We start from the raw sequence: 14,962 nt of genomic DNA, 5'->3' as shown, positions 1-14,962 counted from the left end.
GGGGGGCTCTGCAGCTTACCTGGCTGCTTCTTGCTCTGACTGAGGGCTGCTGGGAGCAGGGGGTGGGGCTTGTTGCATGTGCCCGCTCCCTGGGCTCTTTACTGCCGGACCTCCGCTCCTGTGCGCTCCTGCAGGAAATGACCCCTGCTTGTGAGGCCGATTAGGCTGAGAGGGTGTGACTGGGCCAGGGTCACCCAGTGAGCTTCCATGGCATGAGTACGGATTTGATATTTGTAAGCAAGGACATTTAGCACCTCTTTTGACTTGAGTCGCTACCCGAAGAGTTCCAAAATAAGAAATAAGGCAATGAGAAAATGATATAGTTGCAATTGAGAAGCCGTGATGGTAAAGTTTTCTCTGTGCACGCAGACACTCGGTGAAACAGACTTGTGCAGTCCTCACATTTGAACATCTACATGGGAGATTTCCACCAGCAGAATAGGACTTTCTTCCCTCCCCCCTCACACTGCAGTCCAAAATGATCTCTGAACCTTTCCATGGGATTCAGCTCCATGTGCACTTAAGTCCTAGCCCTGTATTAAGAAACTAGTCTACTTACTTTCCCATAGATGATTCCATTGAAAAGTAAAGGGATGTGATAGATCATATCCTCATTAATTGATTTCTTTGCTGTGTTGGTACAGGTTGCAAAACATACTGACAGCATCATGGCCACAACCTTGTTTGGCAGTGTGTTCCTTCTGCTGGCCTTTAGGCTAGCTTTGACTTTTGGTCACAATCCTAGGACACCAGACAGAGTTTCTGAAGCTGATATTCAAAGACTTCTCCATGGGGTTATGGAGCAACTGGGCATTGCCAGACCCCGAGTTGAATACCCTGCCCACCAAGCAACAAATCTGGTTGGTCCACAGAGTATTGAAGGTGAATATTTGTCACTCTGAGTTATCATTACAGTTTTTGTTAAATTAGACTTTGTAATTTATTCTTTATAATTCTTCAGCCGAAGAGTCAAACCATATGAAAAAACTGAAAAAAGGATTTCCTTCAAATTAGTATTAGATGGTTTACCTTATAACATTTATTTAATTCAATTTGTAAGTATTTCTGCTGATTAAGGTTATAGCACTATGGATGCTTATTAGAAGGTAAGTAAGATTTCTTTTCACACCAAAGGGCAAGTTGTACTTGCCAAATAGAACTTCCCAAACTCTTGTGATATTCCTCATGAGAACGTCTTGCCAGAATTTGGGAAGCTCCATTGAGAAAAATTAGAAATCATTCTAGCATATTTCAGTATCCCTTTCCAAAGAGGATGCTTAACGACATCTATCTTATTTTTCCTCACAAAATGTACATGACAGATTCTCACTTTTAGGCAATGCCAGGAGTCACTGATGTCATCAAAATGAGCTTTCTGGCCAATACTTTATCCACTGCTGTTTGGATCATGACATTATTCCATTGCTGGTGTGTTAAATCAGTCATATGTATTATATTATTATAAATGTTTATAATCAGGATTTCAAGATCTGAGATTCTCCTATGAAGTATGCATGCTGCAATAATTATAAAAATAGTTATCAAATGATTCTCCAAATTGTTTAAAGGTAAGTTTAAATTTTAATTTGGAAATGTTATCTGCGAATGGAAGGTGTTCTTACGAGATACATATGGAAAGAAAGAAAGTAATGGCTCTTGCTAGCATGTTATTTAGGGGCATATTGTTTTTTAAAGAAAACACCTTTGATATCCTCCTGTGGGTGCACATTTCTCTGCATGTGAAGCACATGGAAATTCATTACACAGTCTGACCACTTTCCCCATCTGGCCTAGTACTGCTCTAATTGCCAGTGCCTGTCAAGCGTCTGGCACTCTTTGGAGGAAGGCAGGAAACAAAAGTAATAAGTGTTTTCAGTGACATCAATGTAATGTAGATCATATCTTCATTTAAATTCTTTGTGTGATACTTCAGCAGGCTAAATTCAGAGGTGTTACAGCAAATCAATCTGCACACTTTGCAATTGAACAACTTTCAGTAAAAAAAACAAATCTTTGGGTAGAATTGGGAAAAGCCTCGTTCTAGAACTGAGCTGAATTCATAATTAACACTGAGACTCTGCAACATGCCTGACTCTGTTTGTGTGAATTTAGGCATTATGAATTACTAGGAGCAAAGCTCGTTGCAAAAGAAAGACAACAAGCTCTAGAAACAGGTCCCTCTGTGGCCACACCACGCCGCCCCTCCCCCTCCCTGGAGCCCACGGTGGAGGGGCAATGGAACGGGTTGTGACAACCTCACCGCCCAGGTGGGCCCGGCGGCATCCCACTGGGCCCCCCCACCATTGCCAGACATGCCCCAGGGCCCTCACCAACCTGGAGTCGACGAGGCGCAGAGGAGTGCGGGGCAGGCAAAGCGGCAGAAAGGCCAGCGGTGGGGAAGAGGGAGGGGAAGAAGCCGACTGAGGTCCGCAAGGCTGTCATGTGCGACAGAGCAACAGTGGGAAGACGGTGGTGAGGGACGGGCCCACCCCCACCCCCAGGAACTCCAGAGCCTGTGGGGGCCAGAGAGGCAGTCAGTCAAGGTGTCCCTGAGCGGTGCGGAGCCACGAAGAGCTGCCGGACTGGGGAAGGAGGAGGCTAGAAGGCTGTGGGAGCATGTCGAACATTCACCCCAAAACAGCTTTATATATAAGGAGAGATATGGGCAGGAACTTTGTTATTAAAATAAATTTCAAAAGGCGACTTTAATGAATGCTTTGCTGTTCCTTGCTTAGACATTAGGTGGCTGTTGAGTGCTGGATGGAAATTCTACGAATCCACTTAAGAGTATTTATACATTTCAGTCAGCAGATGGTGCAGTACTAATTGGAAGCCAAATGCATTTTGTAAGAGTGTAATGGAATAGCATCCAAGATGTTAGTGTTACAAATCAAAGTTCTATGTTAACAACACTTTATTTGCTTCTGGCTGGGTTTCCTTTGAGGATTTGCTATAACTCCTTAAAAGAACAAAAAAGTATTATTGCATTATCTAAGGTCTTCCTGAATTGTTGCTTCACGTTGCTTTGCTTGGGTTGTATTCAGACATCACACTAAGCTGTAATTGAATTCCAGTTCACCGCAATAGACTTGAGTGTTCCCCTCACTTTTCTGCCCTTCCATGAAGTGCAAAAACAAACCCCAATAAAGACGAACTCCAGTTGTCCATGATGCCTAAATGCAGACCCTTGGGCAAACTGGAGTTTGTTTTTCCCCATGCAAACTGGAATTCATCCCTCTTTTACAGTTGTGGCTTGAAGTCGAGGGGGTCCGTAGCATGCTTTATTGGTACACAACACGAACTGTTGCTAACGGCCGGCAGGCCAACTATATACACTCTTGGGGACACACCCCTGGGTCCCGTTGGTGGGTTTGAATCTCCCGCTACGATACCCATTGGCTCCCCAGTGGAGGGACTAGGAGCCTAGTCCCTATTGTTCTCCAAGTCAAGCTCTGGGATATTCGCTGGCCCCTGGTGGCGGTCAGCGGACACAACATCGGGGCAACAAACTCCTGTTTGCCAGGCTTTTGCATTCAGATTTCATGGGCAACTGGGAGCTCGTTTTCAATTAATGTTCTGTTGCAGTGGGGGAGGAGTAAAGGAGCATGCATGGCAAATGATCCACATTTGTCCCTGTCACAGGGGATTAGAGTTTTATTGCAGTATGGCATGATGTCAGAATACAGTCTTGATGTCACTTAACCATCTCAGCAGGGTGGTATGAAGCTAGAGCTTTAAAGCGAATATAAATGTTCAAAGAGTAACTGTTGAAATACAGAATTGTAAAGCAGCATTTGATGAAAAAAGAGCAAGAATCCATTGAGCATTTCTGTTACAAAACTCTCAAGCATTTTGATTGTGCTTGTATTCAGGACCAGGGACTGGTGGTTTATACCTAAACTCGTGTGTTCTGCTCCCCATATGAGTCAGTATTAATCTCAGAATAGATGTTGATTCAGGAATGGATATAAAGATATTTTATAATATGAATTCCAAGAACTATAAGCAAGTTATGTTAGACTGTCTAACTTATACAATACACCATGGGATTTTGAATGATACCTTGCTGGTGCCAATCAGATGAATTGTTTTTCCTGGGAAAGCCAAGGACATTAGCTGTTTTTACTGTTTTAATATGCTATTTCAGTTTTATTTGTACTTTTAATTGACATATTGTGGCAGCTATTAAAGAATAATTCGTTTAAGTGTGTATGCTAAAAGGTGTGACTGAATTTTCCATTTCAGGAATATAAGCCATATAGATAATAATTCAGCAACTAATTGCATCTCTGTTGCCTCTGATTTTTTTTTTAAATCTCTTTTCAAATATAACAGCTTCTATTTGAGAAAGAACTCACAATTAAGCTATTGAGGGCCCATTTTGAAACTAAAATAACTTTAAAAAAAATAGATACGTTCTGTCTCACACGTTCTTGAGAAATTAGGTTCTGAGAACACCAACAGGCTTACTCAACTCTTCATCCCACTAGAGTGACTTTAGTTCCATTGTTTTGTCCAACCAAACTTCAAATTATTTATTTATACGTTTATTAAATTAGGCTTTTATACCACCCTCCTCACAAGCAGGCTCAGGGCGATGAACAACAAAGCCTAGAAAACATATAAAATTATAAATAATCTCAAGTACAATTCCAAAAATACCCCAAACCCACATGGTGCCATAGTACAATTGTATCCCCCAATTTACTTTACTATAACAATACTTTAACAGTGAGATGTTCTGCCAAGCATATAACTGAGGACAGCAATAGGTTTTAACAGTTAGTGCACCAGCATCTGTTCACGACTGATTAACCCACTAGACCATTGATGTTAAAAACCAGTTGCTGTTAAAAAACCATAGCTGTTTAAACCTATTGCTGTCCTCAGTTATATGCTTGGCAGAACATCTCTGCTTTGCATGCCCTGCAGAAAACGTAACAGAGCCTGCAGGGCCCTGATGTTAGTAGGCAGAAAGTTCCACCAAGTTGTAGCCAGGGCCGAAAAGGCGCTTGGTCCTAAAACTGATAAACAACTTAAAAACTGATAAATCACCAGGCCCAGATGGCATACATCCGAGAGTTCTGAAAGAACTCAATTGTGAACTTGTGGATCTCCTGACAAAAATATGTAATCTTTCCTTAAAACTTGCCTCCATTCCTGAGGACTGGAAGGTAGCTAATGTCACTCCCATCTTTAAAAAGGGTTCCAGAGGAGATCTGGGAAATTACAGGCCAGTCAGTCTGACGTCGGTACTGGGTAAATTGGTGGAAACCATTATTAAGGAAAGAATTAGTAGGCACATAGATGAACAAAACCTATTGAGGCAGACTCAGCACGGTTTCTGTAAGGGAAGATCTTGTCTCACTAACCTGTTAATGTTTTTTGAGGGGGTGAACAAACATGTGGACAAGGGGGATCCAATAGATATTGTTTACCTTGACTTCCAGAAAGCTTTTGATAAAGTTCCTCATCAAAGGCTCCTAAGTAAGCTCAAAAATCATGGGATAGAAGGACAAGTCCTTTTCTGGATCAAAAACTGGCTAATTAATAGAAAACAGAGAGTGAGTATAAATGGGCAATTTTCTCAGTGGAGGGTGGTAAGCAGTGGGGTACCGCAGGGATCAGTACTTGGTCCACTGCTTTTTAAACTTGTTCATTAATGATTTGGAGATGGGAGTAAGCAGTGAAGTGGCTAAATTTGTGGATAATATGAAGTTGTTCAGGCTGGTGAAAACCAGTGAGGATTGTGAGGCACTCTAAAAGGATCTGTCAAGGATGGGCAAGTGGGCTTCAATGTGGCCAAGTGCAAGGTGATGCACATTGGAGCCAAAAATCATAAATATAAATACACATTGATGGGGTCTGAACTGGCAGAGACTGATCAAGAGAGATATCTTGGAGTTGTAGTAGATAACCCTGAAAATGTCAAGACAGTGTGTGAGTGCAATAAAAAAGTCCAATGCTATGCTGGGGATTATTAGGAAGGGTATTGAAAACAGACCAGCCAGTATCATAATGCCCCTATATAAATCAATGGTGCGACCTCATTTGGAATACTGTGTCCAGTTCTGGTCACCACACCTTAAAAAGGATATTATAGCTTTGGAAAAAGTGCAGAAAAGGGCAACTCGAATGATAAAAGGGTTGGAACAGTTTCCTTATGAGGAAAGGTTAAGGCGCTTAGGGCTCTTTAGCTTGGAGAAACGACGACTGAGGGGTGACATGATTGAGGTTTATAAGATTATGCATGGGAGCTGGTTCCGGTTTTCGTCGAGGGTGGACGTTTGCAGCTTTGGCTGCCCGTTCACTGCTATTCTACTGGACTTTTTAGGGGATATTCCACACACCCCTTACTGGCATCCCCTCGGAGGGGGGAGCCGAAAGCAAGGGGCTCGTTTCAGCGACTGGGGGGGGGCAACCCTTTTGTGGAGCAAGGAACTGCCTCGAAGCAGAAGACCAGCAGAACGGCCGACTCTCAAGACGCCGAGCTCAAGACGATACCCGAGGGACCACAGGAGTCATGCATATTTTGCATACCACAATCTTATGGAAGCTAAGTAACGTTAATGTTTATAGAATAAGGGCACAGAAAATTTAGACCATTGAGAGATAAAGTAACCCTCAGGAGATAGCGTTAAGGGGGAGTAGGGACGAGGTCCCTTTAAAGCGACCATCTTACGAGTGCAAGGTTTTTTTTCTTTTCTTTCTATGAAGTAAATACGAAAGAAGGAGGGGGTTTGTGATCGCTGTTAAAGATATAGGGACGATAGTTAAAGAAGACAGGCATCTTACTGTTGTGTTGTGTTTCTCCTTTTTTATATATTCATAATCCCTGGTGGATCGGTGATTGGGCGTGAGGCTTCAGAGTGAGGAGGAGAGGGGTCCGAACACATGCGCAGAGGCGTTGGGCTTGGCGGAGAAGATTGGCCCCGGCTTCGGAGGAGTTCGGGAGAAGCGGCAGAGAGACGACCCGTGCGCAGTTCGGCTTGGCTTCAGCTTCGGAGGAGGAGATTGGCGTCAACTTCGGAGGAGTTCGGGAGAAGCGGCGGAGAGACGACGCAGGCGCAGTTAGGCTTGGCTTCGGATGAGGAGATCGGCGTCGGATTCAGAAGAGTTCGGGAGAAGCGGCGGACAGTGAAGACGCAGGCGCAGTTTGGCTGGGTGAAGTGCTGGAGGAAAGAGGCAGTTTGGGAGGACCGGCGGCAGTGTGGTTTGGTGGTGCTAAAGACGCAGATTAACAAGCAGCTCCAGAGGGAGGAACAAAGAGTAGGAGTGTGACGACACGTGCACAGCCAAGAAAACTGAAGAAGAGAGGCAAGAGTAATGAACATTAGGACCCAGAAATAAAGGCTTAGAGGAGTAACAGAGATTAAGAGATTAAGAGTGAGGTGGAGTGGAGAACCATAGGGCTAGACAAAACGCCAGAGAAGATAGATAGAAAGAATAATAGTTTGTAGAAGGCTATATTAAGAAAATAATATATACAGATTGAAATAATCAAAGAGCTGTGTAGCAAAGATAAAGATTTAAGTTTAAGTATTAAATGGCCACAGGAGGAAGTGGAAGTAGGAAAAGCTCTTTAACATCACCGGGATAAGCAAGTATCTAAACTCAGTTAAAGCTAAATACAATGAGTGCCAGCCAGACGCAGAGTAAAGAGATGAAAAATTTGATAAAAGAAATAGTGGAGCAAACTACCAGGCATATAATAGACACTTCATTACCAGATATGCTTACGAAAGAAATGGAACCATTACAGGCAAGGATGGGAGAAATGATTAAGCAAGAACTAGAGCCAATTCAAAAAAATATTATGGAAATTTCCCTAGAAATGAAAACAGATACAGAGGAGATAAAAAAACAAATTAATGAAAATAAACAAGAGATACTGAAAATAGCGAAAGATTGCACCAACACAGAAGAAAAGTTACAGGAGATGGATCAAGAAGTTCATGAATTGAAACAAAAAATGGATAAAATGGAAGAAACATTGATGAATTTAGAATTAGATAGAGCAGCACTGTTGATTAGATGTCAAAATGTACCGGAAAATTTGGAAAAAAAATTAAAAGAGGAAATGATCAATAACTTGTCCCAACAACTAAAGATAGGAACGTATGACGAGATAGAAAAAGAAATAAAGGTGGTGTATAGAAAAAATACAGCATACTCAAGGCGGCATAAAACACCAAGAGAGGTCCATATTAAGTTTAATAGAAGGCAGATGAGGGATAAAATGTTAAAAGCTTCTAACGATACTAAGGTCATAATAAATGATAAGGAAATAAAACTACTAAAGTATATTCCGTGGAGGATTAGGGGGAAAAGGCAAGCGTATTATGTCATAACGGACCTTCTAAAAGCAAATGAGATTTTTTTATAGATGGCTTATGCCTGAAGGGATATTATTTACATACAAAGGAAAAAGATTTAAACTAGACTCTATATTTAAAGCGCAGAACTTTCTAGAGAATTATGGGGAGGATCTTGGATGGGAAGGAGAAAGAGAAGAAGAAGGGGGAAAAGAGAGTGAAACAGAAGAAGAAATACGGGATACTAAAGAGGATTCTAAAGAGGAGGATGAGAAGAGAAAGAAAGAAACAAGAAGACGAAGAGGACCTTCCTCGCAGGTGCTTACACGGTATAGAGCAAATTTAAATATGACCCACAATAAGTATGGAAAGAAGTAAGAAATTAGACATTGTATCAATTAATGTAAATGGTCTGAATAGCCCGCAAAACAAAAAAGGATTTTTCACCAAATAAATAAATTAAAAGCAGAGATAATTTGTATACAAGAGACTCACATAAGAAAGAAGGATGTAAAATACTTGCAATCCAAAAAAACAGGATTATTTTATGCATCGGATGAGAAAAAGAAAAGAGGAGTTGCTATCTATGTTAAAGATCCTTTAAATCCGGAACTTGTATTTACATCAACGGATGGAAGAACAGTGGCAATATCTTTGACCCGAAAAAACAAGAAAATGCTGATAGTAAATATTTATGCCCCTAATCAAAACTAGGAGAAATTTTATAAGCTCTTACAAGGGAAGCTAGCTTCTCATATATATAATGAACTATGCATAATAGGAGATTTTAATACAGTATATGATGCAAAAATAGACAGGAAAAATTCAGGGGGGACAAGAGAAGGGGTAATACACTTCCGATATCCTTCTTGGAATTAGCGGAAGAGCATAATATTGTGGATTTTTGGAGAGTGAGAAACATGGAGAAGAAAGACTTCACGTTCTATTCTAACAGACATAATTTGTGGTCAAGAATCGACATGGTATGGGCTCAACGACATTTATTAATGAAGTTAGAGATATAGAAATATTACCGAGTACTTTCGCTGATCATAATCCAATTAAGATGTCATTACAGGATACATATAATAAATCAAGATGGTACATGAATAAAAAATTGATAAATAAAAAACAATTTGTTGAAAAAACTAAGATCGAGTTAGAGGAATTCTTTAAAAGAAATATAACATCGGAAATGTCAATACTGACACTATGGGACACATTCAAAGCTTATTTACGAGGAATATTTATTAATGAAGATGCGTGGGAGAAGAAACAACAAAAAAGCAGCTACTCAAACCTGGTGAATCAAGTAAAACAAGAAGAAGCTAAATTGAAGAAGGGCAGAGATACAGAAAAATCAAGTTAAAACTGAACTTATTACAACACCAATTGAACTTATTATTAACGCAAGAAATAGCCAAAAACTTGGAATATACTAAACAATATTATTTCGAACATGCCAATAAGCCATCTAGATGGTTATCATACAAGATAAGAAAAGAAAAAGAGAAAAAAGTAATTAAAGTATTAAGGGACGATAAACAAGTGGATAATTATGATAAGCAAGGAATTAAAGAAATTATAGAAAAAATTTATACTAAATTATATCACCAAGAAGTATTAAATCCCCAGAATACACAGGATTATATCTTAAAATGGAATAAAAGGACCTTCGATGAAAAACAAAAGTCTGCTCTAAATAGTCCAATATCATGTTGTGAAATAATTGAAAGTATTAGAAGACAGAAAAGAAATAAAGCACCAGGACCAGACGGTATACCTATAGAGATATACCAAAAATTTGAAGATCAAATTCTACTCCCATTTAAAGAGGTAGTAAAAGAAATAGCATTTTGGGGGGAAATGCCAAATTCTTGGACCAAAGCTCTGATAACGTTAATTCATAAGCCAAAAACAGATGAAAAGGAGGTAAAACATTATAGACCAATACCTTTGCTAAACGCTGATTATAAGATCTTTGCATCTATAGTAGCGACAAGACTGAAAAAGGTCTTAGTAGATCTAATTAATCAAGATCAGGCAGGATTTCTTCCAAGAAGGCAATGAAAGAACAATATAAGAGTGATTATGGACGTGCTAGAATATTACGAACTACATCCAGGAAAACAATTAGCGTTAATATTCCTAGATGCAGAAAAAGCCTTCGATAGAGTAAACTGGGATTTTTTGTTGCAAAAGCTTGCTAAATGGGAATGTGGAGAGAATTTCTACACGATGATAAAAGCAATATATTTAAAGCAGGTAGCTAAAGTGGTGGTAAATGGAGATATAACCCATAACATAGATATACAAAAAGGCACGAGGCAGGGTTGCCCACTTTCACCATTGTTATTTATATTTACATTAGAAACATTGACAGACCTGGTTAGAGAAAATGACAGTATAAAAGGTCTAAAAATTAAATATGAAACTTTTAAACTACAAGCGTACGCAGATGACCTGGTTTTTATAGTGGAAAATCCTATAGACTCTATCTCTCCTTTGATGAACTGTATTGAAGGTTATGGGAAAGTATCGGGTTTAAAAATTAATTATAATAAAACAAATATACTAACAAAGAATTGTACAGTAAAATGTGTAGAACAGATTCAAAGAATATCACACATGAACATTGTTAAAAAAGTGAAATACCTCGGAGTGACAATGACAAAGAGAAATAATACACTAATAGAGGATAACTATAATAGATGGTAACAAGACATCAAAAAAGATTTAGAAAAATGGGGAAATCTGAAGCTATCCTTTATGGGGAAAATAGCTCTACTAAAGATGAACGTGTTGCTGAGATTTTTATTTTTGGCTCAGAATATCCCAGTGCTGAGGAATGTTAAATTCTTTAATGAGTTGGATAGAATATGCAGACGATTTGTATGGTCTAAGAAAAGTGCATGGATAAAGTGGAAAGTCTTGCAGGATAGGAAGGAGAGCGGGGGCTTGGGACTCCCAAACTGGAAGCTTTATTACTCGGCAGCTGTAATGGTATGGATAAAGGAGTGGGCACTATTAGAAAATAAAAGACTTCTAACCTTGGAAGGCTTTGATTTAGCAATGGGATGGCATGCGTATTTGGGGTATGAAAAAGATAAAACAGATTCTAAATTCAAACAACACACTATAAGAGGAGCTCTTAATAAAATCTGGCAAGAGACTAAAGAACGATTCTATACTAAAATGCCAAGATGGATATCACCATTAGAAGCATTTATAAAGCCATCTTTGATGATAAAATCTAAACTAGTAAGCTATGAAACATTATTAGATAAAGATGATAATCTAATATCGACAGAGCAATTGGTGAATCAGAATATAAAATTAACATGGTGGGAAATAATGCAACTAAAAACAAGATTTGAAAAAAATGAAACTAAAGGGTTCCACTGGGGAAAAACTGATTTAGATAAGCTGTGGCTGTCTACAAATGATAAACTAATACAGAAGTTGTACAAGTTATTTCTGGTGGAATATGAGCAAGATGAAGAGGTGAAAAGTTCAATGATAACGTGGATGCAGGACATTGGGTACATTATCGAGGATGAGAACTGGTCTAAAATATGGAAGTCTGTGTATTCTATTCCATATAAGGAGAACGTGTTTAAAATGTTTCACAGGTGGCATTTGTCACCGGACAAATTGGCAAAATATTACCCTAGTTTGCCAAAAAACTGCTGGAAGTGTAAAAACAATGTGGGCACCTTCTATCATACTTGGTGGAGATGCCCAGTTATTGGTGTATGGTACAAAAGTTATTAACTAATATATTAAAGGTAGAAATACCTTTAATCCCAGAATTATTTTTGCTGAATATAATAACAGGTAATTATAAAACGGAAGAAAAATACATAATTATATATATAATCACAGCAGCTCGGATCTTGTTTGCCAAATACTGGAAACAAGGGGGAATACCCCGCAAAAAGAATTAATTTACAAAGTTTTTGAGGTGGTAGAAATGGATAAATTAACTATAAGTTTACAAAATAAGGATGATGAGTTGTTTAAAAAAAGGTGGGGAAAGCTATATATATGGTTGGACAAGAAACAATGTGTAAAATAAGGTGAATGAATGACTCCAATTTAAGTTTGCAGTGTTTGTATTTTCTATGTTGGGTTAGAGAAGATATGGAAAAGGTTGTATCTTCTGATGTTGTATATTGGATAAGTTGTATCACTGTTTACTGAAAAACTGAAATAAAAATAAGTGTTTTTAAAAAAGATTATGCATGGGATAGAGCAGGTAGAGAAAGAGGTACTTTTCTCCCTTCCCCACAATACAAGAACTCGTGGGCACTCCATGAAATTGCCGAGCGGTCGGGTTAGAACGGATAAAAGGAAGTACTTCTTCACCCAAAGAGTGATTAACACTTGGAATTCACTGCCACAGGAAGTGGTGCCAGCTACAAGCATCGACGGCTTCAAAAGGGAATTAGATAAGCATATGGAGCAGAGGTCCATCAGTGGCTATTAGCCACAAGGTATAGATAGGGGCTCTGGGGCAAGTGATACTCTGTCTTCTTGGTGCTTGGGGGGAGGGGGCAACAGTGGGAGTGCTTCTAATGTCCTGGCCCCACTGGTGGACCTCCTGATGGCACTGGTATTTCTGGCCACTCTGTGATACAGAGTGTTGGACTGGATGGGCCTTTGGCCTGATCCAACATTGGCGTCTCTATACAGGCTGCCAAGGTGGCAGTAGAGCTGAGAGCTGTGATAATAGTTACTGAATACTGCTTGGCAGTGAGTGAGCTGAGGCCATCATGATGATAGTTGTTTGCACAGTCGATTGTCCTCTTCTTCCCTACGCTGTTCCTTCCTTTATATCCTTTCCTGTCTGTTGTTATCAATGTAATCCTCTTAACTGTCCTGGTTTTACAGTGCACCATGTTTATAATGTGTTATTTTGGTTTTGGAACTACACTGTCAAGTAAGCCTTAATGTCAAAAGTACAATACCAGAATTAATGGCATGTTTGGATTACTGTCTGCAATATACCAGTCAGTACTTTGTTTCTGTCACTCTGGTCCTTTACAAGGTAAACAGTGCATGAAGGTTTATAAGGAATACGATTTGCAAATACTATAAAATCACTCAAAAGTACAAAATTAAGGCATTAAAATCAGGGGTTTATTGACTCTGTCTTTTGGGGAAATTGAAGCGGCAGAAGTGGTGGTGGTGGGTTGAACGGAAGGAAACAATAATGTGTATTAGTGTAAAAGATTGCTTTGTATTTAGTCCAGGAAATTTTGGCAAGCAATTGAAATTTTAACTGTATACATACAGTAAATAGGGGGTGTGGCGTCGGAGCACTGCCGCATGGACGCCTAAATCCGAGGCTCCGTTCCTTCCCTACCCGAATTGCCATGCGAACATCCAAAAATCACTTTTAAAATACCCCTGCAACATCATCGGACTTAAGTTAACACTCCGGACTCTGTGGCACTTATCAGGGTGAGTCAAATCTTGCTAAATAAGCCGTTTTTCGTGTGGCGATCAAACGTTTCTCAAAATGGCCGCCAACAACAAATCTAAAAAGAAAGACGCACAAGACGAGCCTGTAACCTTAAAAATGTTGCAAACAACATTAAAAAAACTTTTTCCAGACCTTTGAGAATTCTGTATTAGAAAAGTTCAACTCAAAAATTGATAATGCTTTGCTGCCTTTAACGGAGCAAATCAATCACTTAACTTTGGCACTAGAAACGACAAAAGCCATTGCTGAAACAGCCTGTACTCTAGGCACCACCATACAAACTGAAAACCAAGAACTGCAAAAGAACAATTGTACATGAAAGAACGACTTTTGTCTCTGGAAACTGAAGCACGGAAACATCATTTAAAATTCAGGGGGTTCAAAGAACAGCCAGAGGTAGAAGCAAAACTGCAATCCCAACATGGCTGGCCTCATTAATCTATACTGAAGAAGAAACCACACAGCTGTCTACAATTAAAATCTATCGGCTTGGAATTCCAAATAAGCCTAAAAGAAAATACCCAAGAGACATTTTGCTTGAACTATCTGATCTGAAAGAAAAAAATGCCATTATGAAAATAGCACGTGAACTGGGATCTCTAACTTTTCAGGATGCAAAAATCAGCGTTTTCCCAGACTTACCAGCAGAAGCATTAAAAATACGCCAACAACTGAGAGAAACCACCATGAAGCTCAGAGAACACAACATCCAATATCGATGGCTACCTTCAGGTCAAATCAGAGTGCAACACCAGGGAAAACAATTCTTCGCCTCAGACAAAGACAGTGGTCTATATCTACAAAAAGTCCTGCAACTTGAAGAACACATGGAAACTACAAAGCCTTCATTTAAAAGAAGACTATCATTTGAACTTTCTCCACAAAAGCCACAAAAATTCCGGTTTAATACATCAAATGTGGGTGCGAACAACTATAGAAGATAGAAAACTACCTGAAGGAAGAAGCAAGATATGTTAAATTTGTTATCACTAATTTTGAGTCTTAACTCTTATATTGAAATGTTATATATGTGATTGATACAAAATATTTTTACTAATTATGGGGAAAGAGGGGGGGAAGGAGTGTTACTAAGGATTGAAGCCTCTACTTATAGAGTAGAAGCAAAAGTAATCAAGGTACTCTGAGATAAACAGTATAG

General features: G+C 39.4%; 1 protein-coding gene across 1 annotated transcript in view; it reads left to right on the top strand.

Annotated features, from left to right (window-relative positions):
- SCG5 (secretogranin V) overlaps window positions 1-14,962 on the top strand; it is a gene marked incomplete at its 3' end in the record, with an annotated part of 32,657 nt that overhangs the window by 3,109 nt on the left and 14,586 nt on the right. The window contains 1 exon segment of the mRNA XM_015426585.1: window positions 645-882. Coding sequence (XP_015282071.1) covers window positions 669-882 — 214 coding nt within the window.

This window comes from Gekko japonicus, unplaced genomic scaffold, assembly GCF_001447785.1.
Source record: "Gekko japonicus isolate JY-2015 unplaced genomic scaffold, Gekko_japonicus_V1.1 scaffold1603, whole genome shotgun sequence".
Taxonomy (NCBI): Eukaryota; Metazoa; Chordata; class Lepidosauria; order Squamata; family Gekkonidae; genus Gekko; species Gekko japonicus.
The sequence above is the reverse complement of the archived record's forward strand: the minus strand, read 5'-3'. Positions and strand labels throughout refer to the sequence as shown.